This window comes from Solanum lycopersicum, chromosome 9, assembly GCF_036512215.1.
Source record: "Solanum lycopersicum chromosome 9, SLM_r2.1".
NCBI classification, from domain to species: domain Eukaryota; kingdom Viridiplantae; phylum Streptophyta; class Magnoliopsida; order Solanales; family Solanaceae; genus Solanum; species Solanum lycopersicum.
This window is the reverse complement of record NC_090808.1, coordinates 64,847,328-64,861,103: the sequence shown is the minus strand read 5'-3', so window position 1 is coordinate 64,861,103 and position 13,776 is coordinate 64,847,328. Positions and strand designations below refer to the sequence as shown.

The window sequence follows — 13,776 nt, the reverse complement described above, 5'->3', positions numbered from 1 at the left end:
ACAGTGTTAATCCTTTTTGTTATTGTTTATATATAAGGTAATGTATCATTTCTTGTTACAATATATATAATACATAAACTCACTAATTAAATTAGGTATAGTGATATATGTCATGACCATTCAGTGATATTTACGTAAGTCCTTTAAAAAATAATTTTTTGATAACATTTTAACTGTAGATAAACTTTCAGTACGTTATGTTTAACATCATAAAATTAAAGAACATCTTAATATATTTGACATAATTTAATTTTTTTTTACTTTTTTATATTTTACGTCAAGTTAAAATATGATAAACAAATTGAAACGAAAAATACGTGAAATCATTTGATTGTGTTTCATGCGCTGTGCCATACTCAATTATTATGCGTGTTGTGGTGGACTCTGCTTCTCTCGTCACCTTATAGATATAATTTATAATTTATAAATATAATAAGTCGCCAAATCAGTTCTCTAAATAAGTATTAACCAAATAATAATTTGTGGTGTTTTCATCCATCAGCATCAATATATAACTTTAATTATATATGAACACCTAAATTCAACCACCTCATTCATGGTGATCATGTCTAATTGAAGATATAGTAGAAATATGTTCACTTATAGATATAAATTACAACAATAACTTACATAATAGATAAACTTTTTTTTTAATTTGTGCTACAATTTATTATTTAAGGGATGTAGAACATCCAACATTTTTCTCTATTATAAATTCTAAATCTGTTATCTAATGTCGGAAAATTTCTTTTTTTTTTCTACGCTCATAATAGTGTATTTATATATTGAAAATTAAGGTTAAGGAAGAAAACAAATCAATAGACTAACAAGCTATTAGCATCCCTTGTGAGTAAATTTGATTTATGAAATATTTTCAATAGATTTTATTAAAGCATAATGAAACATTTTATAGACTAGTGTGTTATGTAAAAAAATCAGATCATATTTTGTGGTTAGCATTTTATAGATTTTTTTATGTGGAAAAAGACAAGGGAGGGGAATATTTGGTTATTATTAAAATAATTTAATGTATGATATGATATTTTTAGAGATATTAATTTTATTTTTTGAAATATGAGATGTTGAAAATATGAAGATAAAGAAATGATGTTTGACTTATACAAAGAGAGGGAGGTCATTCAAAATTCATTGGCTCCAAATACATGTTTGAAATAGGATGAACTAATATAGTCATTTGTAAAATACGTATTTATCTTGATGTTTTTTTTATAATAATTTATTATTTTTTATGGACCTCTTAATAGAATTCAAATTTAGATCATAATAATATTTATATTGAAATTTTATTTTACCTTAAATAATGAATAATAATTTTGAACAGTAAAAAATAGTGATATTTCTGATATATGAAAGTGAACTAATAAGTTATTGAACGAAACTTTAAATATTGTAATTGATGAATAAGAATTATATAAACAAGAGAACATGGAATATTTTTAACCCATTGTTTCAAAGATTAAATGGACTGGCAAAAGTTATCAGCCTGAAGTAGTGGGTTGCGATTGCACTAATTTTCATGGAAAAGGATAAATATATTTGGAATTATTATAAATTATATGTAGGTATTATTTGTTATACTTTTAGAATATTAGCGTCTTTGTCGTTCAAAAGTTAACTAGAACGTATATGTTTTTCACTTTAATGGAAGACTAAATGGGGACACGTAATATAATCTTATCCGTCGATTCGATATTTAATAAATATCGAATAGCTGGATAAGATTATGACATACATATGTCTGTTAGTATAAAGGGTATATATACTTTAATTTTTGGACGATAGAAGTATCAATGTCCCAAAAATATGATATGATATTTGCATATCATTTACGATAGTTCGAGGATATGTGTGTCCTTTTTTCCTTTATGAATTTATTTACATGATTGTGATGAAATGGTTATGATAAATTTATCTAGGATTTGAATTAGAATTTATAAGAATTTCAAAAAAAAAAAATTATCGAAATCACCAGTTTTTGAGACTAAGTCTTAAATAGGTGAATCTGAATTTAATCGTCCTCTAATAAAATATCAAAAAAAAAAATATGAATTTAAGTTCACACACATTTCACATGGATGTGTACTGAAACTTCAAGGAATGCTACATGACAAGAGATATCATAATTACTTTGTGTATGTTTTCCCTCAAAAGAATTTTCTTTTTTAATTAATTTAAAATCATTGTTTTGTTCGTCTGAAACCGCGGTTTTTTTTAAAAAAATTTCTATTATTTTAACCTTAGCTTTAGGTAAATATTATATTAGTTCTTTTAATTATTTGGGAGAAAAAGAATATTCCATATATTAAAAGAGTAAAGCATCTTATTCCTATATAATCTTCAAAACGCGTAGTAATAAGCTATTAAGAACGCAATAAAATACTTAACGTTTTTATCATGTGAAATAAATAAAATAAAATAACAAAATTCTCATAATCCTGAAACCAATTATATTGTTATAGAAAAAATTGACTACGTATAATATAATTATAAAAATAGTATTTTAAGATGTACCAGTACTAGAAACAAATTAAAGGAAGTTTCCACTATATGAATGCGAAATTTGTGTTATAAAAAATAATTTTTCCCCTTATTTTTCACTAAATTATTTTACTAGTTCAAAAAATGTGAAATAACTGACATTTTAGAAGTGTTATTAGTACTATAAATTGGTGGTATATTTATCAACTAATTAAAATAAATGTAAAAACAATGGACTTAATACTTATGCCTTATACAAGGAAAAAACACAATTTCTTGTTTAATAGGAAAACTTTTTCTTTAGTGAAGTGCTTTTTACACATTTAAATTAACAAAATCAGAAAATATTATTCACAAAAATATTTTTATTGTTTCTTCCACACCAAAATCTCTTCTTATTGTTATTTCATTTCCCCTTTGGCCCTCATTTTATCAAGGAACATACACATGACATGACATTCAATAATTAATCTACTTTTTATTTTTATATTTCTTTTCCATTGTTTAATCTCTTAAATTTATTATTTTTAAGTTTTACAAATATCTTTTAATGGGTTAAAATTTTCCACCAAGGTGCATGAATATAATTATTCCTCTTTTAATTAAAAATCTCAATTTTAAATTTTGAGTGTAAAAAATATTACCTCGTATAATTTTAAAGTGACTCAAACATCTGAATTAGTTCGACTCTCAAAATGAAACGAGTATTAAAATAATCACAAAGCAACGTGTCAATTACGTTAACATGGGCATTATTGTCCTTACGATATAATAATCGTTTTTAATTGGATAGCGTGTGGGTCCCGCTTACATTCGTTATCATCTGATGAGTCATCAAAAATATTTTCATATTCCCAATTTTGCCCTTATGTTCTTCTACGAACTTGTATAAATACCCGCTTTCCCTCCCCATTTCAAAGCCCTCTCTTGTGTCTACTCATCATTTCACAAAAATATTTGCATTTATAATTTGTTGAATTTGTTTTTTCTCTGCTATGGATTCTTCCTCACCTTTTGACTCTATTATTTTCGGTAAGTTTTTTTCTTCTATTAGTTTATTTTTTTTGTTTCATGATGTAGGAATAAGGTCTTACGTATGAGGTTAGATGGAATACGTTATTATTATTATTGTTATTATTAAAAATATTTGAGAAAAACTTGTTTGACTATCAAAGTTTTTTTTGATATTTATTCGATCGCTTGTGGAATTGTGTTTTAATTATATAGTTAATTTGCATCTTGTTGACTTGTTGAGAAATTGTGTTGAATAATATTTTGAAATAATTTTTGTTTAGATTTGGATGATACTCTGTATTCGTCTGCGACTGGAATTGGACAATCGTTGAAGAAGAACATTGACGGTTCGAATTCTGTTAAAATTAAGTATAATTCAATATCATGAGATATGATCGGTTACCTGAAACTGTTATTTTTGGCTGAAAAAAACAGATTTTCTGGTGGAGAAATGCGGTTTTCCGGTTTCGAAAGCATCGGCTTTGCGTGTTGAGCTTTTCAAAACTTACGGCAGTTCTCTTGCCGGATTACGAGTAATAATCTTATTTTTAGCCTTATTAATTCTTAATTAGTTCTTCAATACTTTTGAATTTAATCAAATTTCGATTAGTAATTGTTTTGTTTAATTCCTTTGCTTTTATAATGCAGGCTATAGGTTATGATGTTGATGCCGATGATTATCACAGGTGAGATATTTGAGATTTTTTTTCGATTTCTCATAGTTTGATTCCGTAATTCCTAAAAAAAATTGTGATTATTGTTTTGAAAATGTTTCTATTTCAATTTTCCCCCTTCTTCAACAGCTATGTGCACGGAAGATTACCGTATGATTTGATTAAACCGGATCCCCAATTACGAAGCATTTTGCGTAGTATTAATCAAAGGAAAATTGTAAGTTGTTTTATATATAGTTGAATTGTATTGTGATCTGTTGGATACTGTTAATTGATTTTTGAAAATAAATGTGCAGATTTTCACGAATTCGGATCGAATTCATGCGATGAAGGCTTTGGATCGTCTGGGAATTACGGATTGTTTTGAACAGATCATTTGTTTCGAGACGATGAATTTTAACCTCTCTAAGGCAACAAGGCCGGAAGAGATTCCGGTGATATTGAAGCCTTCAATGGAGGCAATGAATATCGCCATTGAAGCTGCTCAGGTCGATCCTTATCGCACGGTATGCTCAATACTCTGCTTTTCAAATTTCAAACTAATTTTTTGCTAATTATATGATTCAGAGTTTGATTTAATTTTTTGTTTTTTGTATGAGTTTAGCTCTTCCTTGATGATAATGTTAAGAACATTGCTGCTGGAAAAGCTGTGGGGCTTCAAACAGTTTTGGTAAGTTTTGTAATTTGTATATTTGTATGTTTAGCGTTTGCTTTTGAGATAAGATGATCATGCGAATAATTAGATTGAAAAGCTAATATAGACGGTAAAACAGACTCATTAAAACTTAACTCGTACCCCTAAAATGATATGGGTTATATTTTGTGGTGCACGATTAAATTCACTTTTACGAGTTTATTATCTATTTTATATAAAAAAAAAAGGTACAAGAAGATATTTTAGCTTGTGTCGTTGTCTCAAATTGTACTATGTGACCTTATTGTTTTTCTATTCAATAATCAAAGTTTAGTTACAATCGATATGAATCGTGGTACATTGCTGGAAATGTTGTATCGGGGTCGAGCTTTGGTTAAGGAGAAAATTACGTTAGATGTGCCATCCCTGAATGGGCTCTGCAATATGCGATTTGATTTAATCAAATTTCCAATTTAAGTTTCCGACAACGGATCAAAAACCAAAAAAAGTTGGGTGATATTTTATAGTACCAAGAAAATGACTTTATTTTGGACAAAAGTGTTTTTCCCCTTTGTACAACTTCGACTTGTCCAGTACAAAACGTGGGTAATTGAAAATGCAAAAAGTTATACACATGATGATATTTTAGCTAGTGCTTATCACAAAGATCTACCTGTTACTCTTATCTATCTACGTCAATTAAATATTTATCTCATTACAGAAATATAGAATAAGACTACGTATAATAAACTCTGACTTTTGTGTTTATTTCCGTATATCGAAGGTTGGAAGATCAACCAAGACAAAAGAAGCTGACTATGCATTAGAGATAGTGACTGATTTGGTTCAAGTAGTACCAGCAATATGGTTCAAGGAAGAAGAAAAAGATCAAAAAGTAACACGTACAAGAAGTGAAATGGACTTTCTTGCAACTACATCTGTGGGTGCTTAATCTATGTCGAGAAAAAAAAAACAAGTCTACTAATCTATGTACAAGTGTACATATTCCTAATAATAATAATGTAATTTTTAATGTATGTGAATGTACTTGTTACGTATATATAAAAATTATGAACAAATTATTATAACAAAAGAAAAGCCAGTGGTTTTTTCGAAAACTTTCGTCTTCATTCTAGATAAGATAAGTTCAATAATTTTAAAATATATTCCTCTAAGTCCTTTGGAGTTAAAGTATGATTTATGAATTTAATCGAGCTCAATTTATACATTTTAAAATAACATTTAAGATCACAATATATTAAAGATAGCCTTTACATACATGGAGAACTTTTTAATTGAGTATGTTTATTTTGTTTATTTTATTTAAATTGATTGACAGGTATGAAACCAACAAGTTATGTTGCTTTCAATGCTAAAGTTGATGTGAACATTATTTTAATTTTTCTTAATTAACCAACATTATTGCAAGCATATTGTATCATTTGGTGTCGTTATCAGCCTAGTCAGTGGGTGTCATTTAGTTTGTCATTAATACTCAAATAAGGATGATTAATTAATGGATTAATGTTGATCACTAGCCTAGATAAACATTTTATTTGTAAGGTCCCTATCTCTAAACATCATTGGTATTATAGTGATGTTTCGTTGCGCATCAAAACAAGCATTAATTAACTACGAAATACATTTAGTTAATTTATCACTAAATAATTTGTAGTTAATATGATTTTTAATATAATGTTGAGCTTGAAGTTTGTTGGTTCACCTGACCTCAATAATTTTTGTTTGAATACTATTTTCGTTCAACCGACTTCAATAATTTATTTTTTGTTTAAATATTGTCTTCGACTCTCCTGTTCAATATTAGTTGTCTAATTTTTCTCCTTTACATGCCTTGTTTGAACAACTAATACGAACTAGAAAGAGTAATAATATTTGCGTTGAGAAATCATAAAATTATATTTTGGACCTAACTCACGTACTTCAAAAGCTAGCTTAAAGGGAGGATTGCTCAATCATTATAAAAAAAATCACGCATTTCATTAACCATGCACCAATGTGAGACTTTTCATTTCTTCTAACACCCAACTTCACGCTCAGAACTGGACATCTATAACGTGGATAATTTAATTTAGGGTCGACATCAGGTGAAATGGGTTATGCTCTAGTAGCATGTAAAATTGAGTCTTGAGCATAACTCACACACTCCGATAACTAGGAGACTAGACTTCTTAATACTTATTAACCCCAACGTGAGGTTTTTTATTTTATTTTCAATAGAAATTTATTAAATATGTATCATAATTAAGACTAAAACTTAGTAATTTAACATTTGAATCATCGTTCCAAAATTTGAAACCTATAAAATTAAAATCTTAACACTGCTCGAAAAAGAAAGAATGATGAATTTTTATTATTTAGCGATATAAGTTATGCATAACTAATAATTCTTTCCATTATTAATTTATATTATTTTAATAAAAAAGATTATACATCTTTGTATTTGCTAAATTGTTGTTAAGGAAGAATACATCATTGTGAGTTGTGACACATGAATTATGAATATACCATGGCTAGATCAGCTGAATGAGTTATATAATCATGTTAGCGGAGAATATATATCGTGTAAGCAATAATATTACAACAAATTAAATAATAAGATTTTATTCCTTCCACAAATAGTAACTTTTTGATTGGACAGAATAAGAAGAAGACTAGAGTTCACCTCAAATTAAATTATATTCCATATTTCAAAATCATCTAAATCTTTGCCATCTCAATTTAAAATACAGGAAGAAAATCATTAAATTTTCGTGTTGTTATGAGCTAATTAAGAAAATCAATAAATTTTCGTGTGGTTATGAGCTAATTAATTAGCTGGCTACAACAATTACAACCGTGTATTGTGCCTCAATTTTAAGCAGATTGAGATCGAATTTATAGATTTTTGTTAGAGTGATAAAAGTGTCATTTTGGTTGATAAATGTATTGGTGGTCTGCTTATATGAACTTGAGCAATCCTCTCTTCATGAGCTAACTTTTAATTTGAAATTATACTAAAATCAAATATCGTATCTTTATAATTTTCATGATATAAATATATAAATAGGTGTGAATCCAACAAGTAGTGTTGCTTTTAATACCAAAGACGTTGATGTTATATTTTAATTAATAACCAACGTTACTCGTTAGCACATTATGCCATTTGATATCATTATGATCGGATGAGTCAGTGGATGCCTTAATTTGTCCATAAATATATTTTTTACTCAATGTGGTTAGAGACATATTGATGTTGATAGTTTAGAAAAACATTTTCTTGAGGAATTAGATACATTATGAAGCATCCAAATTTCACATATTTTATTGTATAACTTACATAAATTTTATAATATAAATAATAAATTACATTATATTTCTATTTTATTTAATTATAATAATTCCTTAAAATTTTTATTTTTCAGATACATAAGTCATCTATAGACATATTAATTTTAATACAAGAAAAATCTTTCTGTTAAACTAAAAAGGAAATACTGTCTAAAAATTAATTATAAATCCCATTAATTATGTTTTTATTTGCTTGATCCTTGTTATCTTTTAGCAAATTTGATATCGGATGATTTTTTTTTTAATTATTGAATTTTCTTCTTCAATTTTATTCATGCAACTCATTGGATGAAGCTCCTTTTTTCATCCCACTTAACCTTTCATTTCTCTAGTCTGTCTTTGATTTGTTCGATGAAATTGTAAGAACAACAAGTTTTCTTTTGCTTCACGAAAATTCTAATAGAACGAAGAAATATAAAATTTTAAATTGCTTTCCCCGTTCAACAAAGAAACCATTCAGATTTGATTCAATTTTTTTATAAAAATTTTGGGTAAGCGAGGTGAGTTATGAAGTATAAAAAGGTGATAAAATTGTTGTAAGACAAACGGTATCCTTTTGAATCTTCAAGTTCATCGAAGATACTTTCAATTTTGATTCAAGATTATCAAAAGTTTTGAGATTCAAGATTTTTTTGTTCTCCCTGTTCAGCAAAGATCCATTTTTGAAATTTTTGAGATGCAAAATTTTTCTCCTAGTTTATTAAAGACCCTTTCAATCTTGATTCAAATTATAAAAAATTTGAGAATATACATCATGTATATGTGAGTTCAATTAAACAATTAAGCAATACAAGAGTTAGTATCACACAAAGAGAGTGATTCAATTAAGAAAATTTTGACACACAAAGAGAGTGATTCAATTAAGAAAATTGTGACTATCTTATGTGAGGTAGGATAGATATAGACTAAAGTAATAAATTTTAATGGACTTGGACTTAGGGTTGTAATAGTTGAGCTAAAATTTTAAGTGTTGGGTTTTGAGAAAATGGTAAAGTTAAAGACTCAAGTTAATTAAAATTTAACAAAATATTTATATTTTATTTATGAATAATATATATCTAGTTTATCGGTTCGATTTGATTATTTTTGTTGTTGTTTCTTAGTAAAATCAAAACCAAACCAAATAGTATCGATTTTCAAAATTTAAAACCAAATCAAACCAAATATCGAGTTTTTTTCATCGATCTGATTCAAACTGTGATTTGATTTGATTTGTAACCATAACCATGAACAACCCTACACTCAATTTTAACGAGTCCGAAACTCAAAGGGTAAAAAATATTAACAAAAATTCCAAAACGGTATATAAAATTTTATATAAACCAAAACGGTAAAATCGCTGCCGACGCAGCGATTTACTTCGACTGAAAAAGTAAAATCGCTGCTGAGGCAGCGATTTTGCCAAAAATTTTTTTTTTTAATAAAAAAATGAAATCGCTGCCCAAGCAGCGATTTCAAAATGTTTCTTCTTACAAATCGCTGCCAGGGCAGCGATTTAACATTATTTTTTAATTTTTTTTTTTTTTAAAAATAAGGTATATCGCTGCTCTGGCAGCGATTTACGAAAAAAAAATTCTTTAAAATCGCTGCCAGTGCAGCGATTTATAAAAAAAAAAAAAAAAAAAAATTCCAATATAAATCGCTGCCTTAGCAGCGATTTATAAAAAAAAAAAATTTTTTTGATATAAATCGCTGCTCTAGCAGCGATTTACAAAAATAAAAAATTTTTTTTTATGTAAATCGCTGCTAGAGCAGCGATTTATATCAAATTTTTTTTTTTTTTTATAAATCGCTGCTTAGGCAGCGATTTATTTAAAAAAAAAAAATTGTTATTAAATCGCTGAGCAATTTTTTAAATAAAAAAAAATTTAAAAAATGTTAACTTATGTATATAATTTATAAGAAAATATACATTATTTTTAAAAAATTAAAAATAACTAAATATATTTTCTTTCTTAAAAAAAAGATATTATATTGAATTTAAATTTAAATAATATTTGAATTCAAATAATTAATTTTTTTAAATAAAAAATTAAATGAAAAAAATTATTTAATTTTTTTTAAAACAAAATTATATACTTTTATATATATATATATATATATATATATATATATATATATATATATATAATATATATATATATATATATATATAAAGTGAAAAGGATCACATGACAATAGTAAAATTTTTTGTTTTTATTGTATAATTTGAAGAAAATTTTCACAAGTTAAAGTGGATGACATCACAATAGTAAACCTTTGTTTTTATTGTAAGTTTTAAAAAAAATATTCACATGTAAATAGTACATCATACTTTGAATTCTATAAATTGGTACTTCAATTTTTCATACTTTGAATTCTATAAATTGGTAGTTCAATCTTCCAATCCAATCTACTTTCAATCTTCCACAATCTTAAAATTCTTGTTATTCTTCAAATTTTCTAAAGTTTTTAAAAGCATTTTCCTTATAAGGTGAGTTTAAATTTATTTTATTTTTAATTTATTTTAATTAATTTTATACTTTTATATGATATTGTTGATATATTCAATCGTTTGATACTTATATTAATGTTAATTTTTATTTTTATTTTTTGTGTATAGATATGGATCCATCAAATTTATACGTACATCCTGGTCCAGTAGAGCATGATGTATTAAAAATTCAAGTTCATCATCGTTCCGAAGGAATTTGGAATGGTAGCATAAAAGAAGAGAGATGTTGCTTATATACGCGTCGTGGTGATATTGAATTTTGGCAACATTTAAAATATCATCCATTACATTCTCGCATCCTTCAATATTTTGAAAATTGTAGATTTAAAGGAATTCTTGATGTTGGATGTGTGCCGTATGACTCCGGATTAATTTCTGCTTTAATTGAAAGGTGGCGTCCGGAAACTCATACTTTTCACATGCGAACTGGCGAGGCTACCATAACTTTACAAGATATTGAAATTTTATTCGGAATGGTAGTAGATGGTAGTCCTATAATTTTAAATGGAGCTGATTCTTTAGGGATTATAGGTAGACAAGAAATGATTTTTCAATTAACAGGATGGTTACCCGATACTAGTTGTTTTTCTGGTGTTAGTAGATTGTCAACATATAAATTGATTGAGTATATCGAAGGTTTGGAAGTTATTAACGATAACTCAACTGAGCATGAAGTTCAACAAAGATTTAGATTATATTTATTATGGTTATGTGGTGGATCAATATTTCCGGATAAATCTAATAATAAGATTAATTTGGACATTTTGATTGACATGAGAAATTTAGATTTAATGTCAACTCAAGCATGGGGATCGGCCGCATTATCATATTTGTATAATTGTTTATGCCGTGCGTCAATGAAAAAATCAAATGAAGTTTGTGGATTTCTCTCTTTAGTGCAGGTATACATATTTTTTTGATTAAATATTTTTTATATACTAGTAATATGCACTTTTAAATTTAAGTGCATTATAAGTAATGGTGAATTTATTTATTGTAGATTTGGGCATGGGAAAGAATTATTCCCCTGCAACCATTGCCAAAGCCTCTAAGAACCAATCAATTTGAGGCTTTAACTGCACTTGCACGTAAATGGACGCGACGTAGAAATCATCAAAATGAGGCACGAACTGTAATCGGTGTGATTAGGGATGTACTTGATAATCTAACTGATGAACAGGTATTTAATATTATTAGTATCTTATACTTTTCATATTTTATTTTATTTTAAATAAGAATATATTTTTTTCTGCCAATGTTGTTTTTATAATTATCTTACTTAATTATTTTTTTATAGTTTATTTGGCAGCCTTATTCGGAAGATGTTATTAATGGATTGCCTGAGTGGTGTCGGTCAGGACAACGTGTCTGGATGGCACAGGTGCCACTGATTTATGGAATTTATCGTGAGTGGCACATGGTTGATCGTGTTGTGAGACAGTTCGGTTATTTACAACATATTCCTGGACCGTGTACCCAATTTTCCGAATATCATTTTAAGCGTGATAAACGATCAAAAATAAAACAAGAAGATATAGATGTATTTAACTATACACAATATTTATGGAAACAACGTCAAAATCGTATATTTCGACCTCCATTTGTAAGTGATCAAACAGATTACTTCCGTTGGTACATGAGGCATACCCGCATGGTCATTGGAAATCCACAACATGTTGTACAAAAAGGGTATCAACACATGGCAGGAAGACATGAGGCATTAGTATGTATATTACATAAATTTCAAATTATTATGTCAATCTTTAATAATTTTTTTTATTAATATTTGTTTATTCATTATAGGCTAGAGGTCATGAAATGCAGTATCGTCGAGCTCGGATGATTGAAAATGATGAAAATCAATCTAATGAAATGAGACAATATGCAGCGGAAGTCGCTCGTATTTCAATGGAGTCAATGAATGCGGCCTTTCAGGGAACGCGATTGAGCTTTGATCATGATTACAATCCTCCCACTCAATACGATGAACCACCACCAGTACAAGTATCTCGCCGATCACGACAAACAACACCGAGAGAGGGTGCTCGTCGAGGTAGAAGGACCACTAGTGAAACAGCTGATTTTTCTGCAGGGCCCTCTAACACTAATGTGGCGACTCCCGAGCCTTATTATCCCACATTTGATTTTTCTGTAGGGCCCTCTAACACTAATCCGAATTTTTCTAGTCAGCAAACAGTTGGTTTTGTAACTCCGCAGGTTCCAATATCTGGGTTTGCACAATTTAGTGGTTCTCAATATGGTTTTCAACATGGTATGCGTGAATTTCCGATACATAATTCTCCATTTGGTGGAAGATTGAATTTTTCGAATGTAAGTATAATTATTTTCATACAATTTTTTTAACTTTTTATAATTTTTTTTATTTTTATTGCATGTTTATTTGATTATATTATGTTATATTGTATTATAGGTAACTGCGTTTGATGATTCAAGATTTAATGCTGGGGCTTCACAAAATTTAGTTCTTAATAGACAAAATCCACCTCGGAGAACATCTAGGCTACACAAATCAACTAGATGTGGAACAGGCAGTCACTATCAAAATGAGGAAGATTTTGAAAATGAAGATGAAAATGAAGATGAGAATGAAGATGTAGAAGATTCGGATTCAGAAGAATAATTTTTTTTATGCACCTTAATTCTAAAAGGCTGAAGATTCGAATTTTGAAATATGTAAATTTTGTTGTTTCGTGCAAGTTTGAACAAAGTAATGAGATTATGTTTGAACAAGTTTGCTGGATTTACTTTTCTTTTTGTAATAGGTCAAATCAATACTTTTTATGTTATGTCAAATCAATACTTTTTATATTAGGTCAAATCATTATTTTTTAATAGAGTTCAAATCAGTAATATAATAATAATGTAAAGATATTATACGTACAATATTTAAAATGCACAAGACAAATTAAATTCATGTTAACAAATAAATATAAAAGATATATCATATGTCAAATCAATACTTTTTGTCAACATTTTTGTATGTTTGAACAAGTTTGCAGGATTTACTTTTTTTTATCTCAAATCAATACTTTTTGTCAACATTTTTGTATGTTTGAACAAGTTTGCAGGATTCACTTTTTTTTTATCATAAG

The 13,776-nt window shown here is 27.6% G+C and overlaps 2 protein-coding genes across 3 annotated transcripts; both read left to right on the top strand.

Annotated features, from left to right (window-relative positions):
- Positions 1–3,292: 3,292 nt before the first annotated feature.
- LOC101255829 (uncharacterized protein C24B11.05) lies at positions 3,293–5,919 on the top strand. The gene is made up of 8 exons (XM_004247317.5): positions 3,293–3,531; positions 3,795–3,860; positions 3,949–4,046; positions 4,162–4,199; positions 4,317–4,404; positions 4,484–4,693; positions 4,792–4,857; positions 5,606–5,919. Exons 1-8 carry the CDS (start codon positions 3,495–3,497, stop codon positions 5,771–5,773), a joined length of 771 nt encoding a protein of 256 aa, XP_004247365.1. The 5' UTR covers positions 3,293–3,494; the 3' UTR covers positions 5,774–5,919.
- Positions 5,920–10,658: 4,739 nt separating this feature from the next.
- LOC138338245 (serine/threonine-protein phosphatase 7 long form homolog) lies at positions 10,659–13,641 on the top strand. 2 transcript variants are annotated; one of them, XM_069289029.1, is made up of 5 exons: positions 10,659–11,565; positions 11,664–11,843; positions 11,961–12,386; positions 12,467–12,994; positions 13,095–13,641. In XM_069289029.1, the coding sequence occupies exons 1-5, from the start codon at positions 10,774–10,776 to the stop codon at positions 13,302–13,304; spliced, it is 2,136 nt and encodes a 711-aa protein (XP_069145130.1). In that variant the 5' UTR covers positions 10,659–10,773; the 3' UTR covers positions 13,305–13,641. The 2 variants fall into 2 exon arrangements, with proteins under 2 accessions (XP_069145130.1, XP_069145131.1); XM_069289030.1 differs by having other exon boundaries at positions 10,770–10,867.
- Positions 13,642–13,776: the final 135 nt, after the last annotated feature.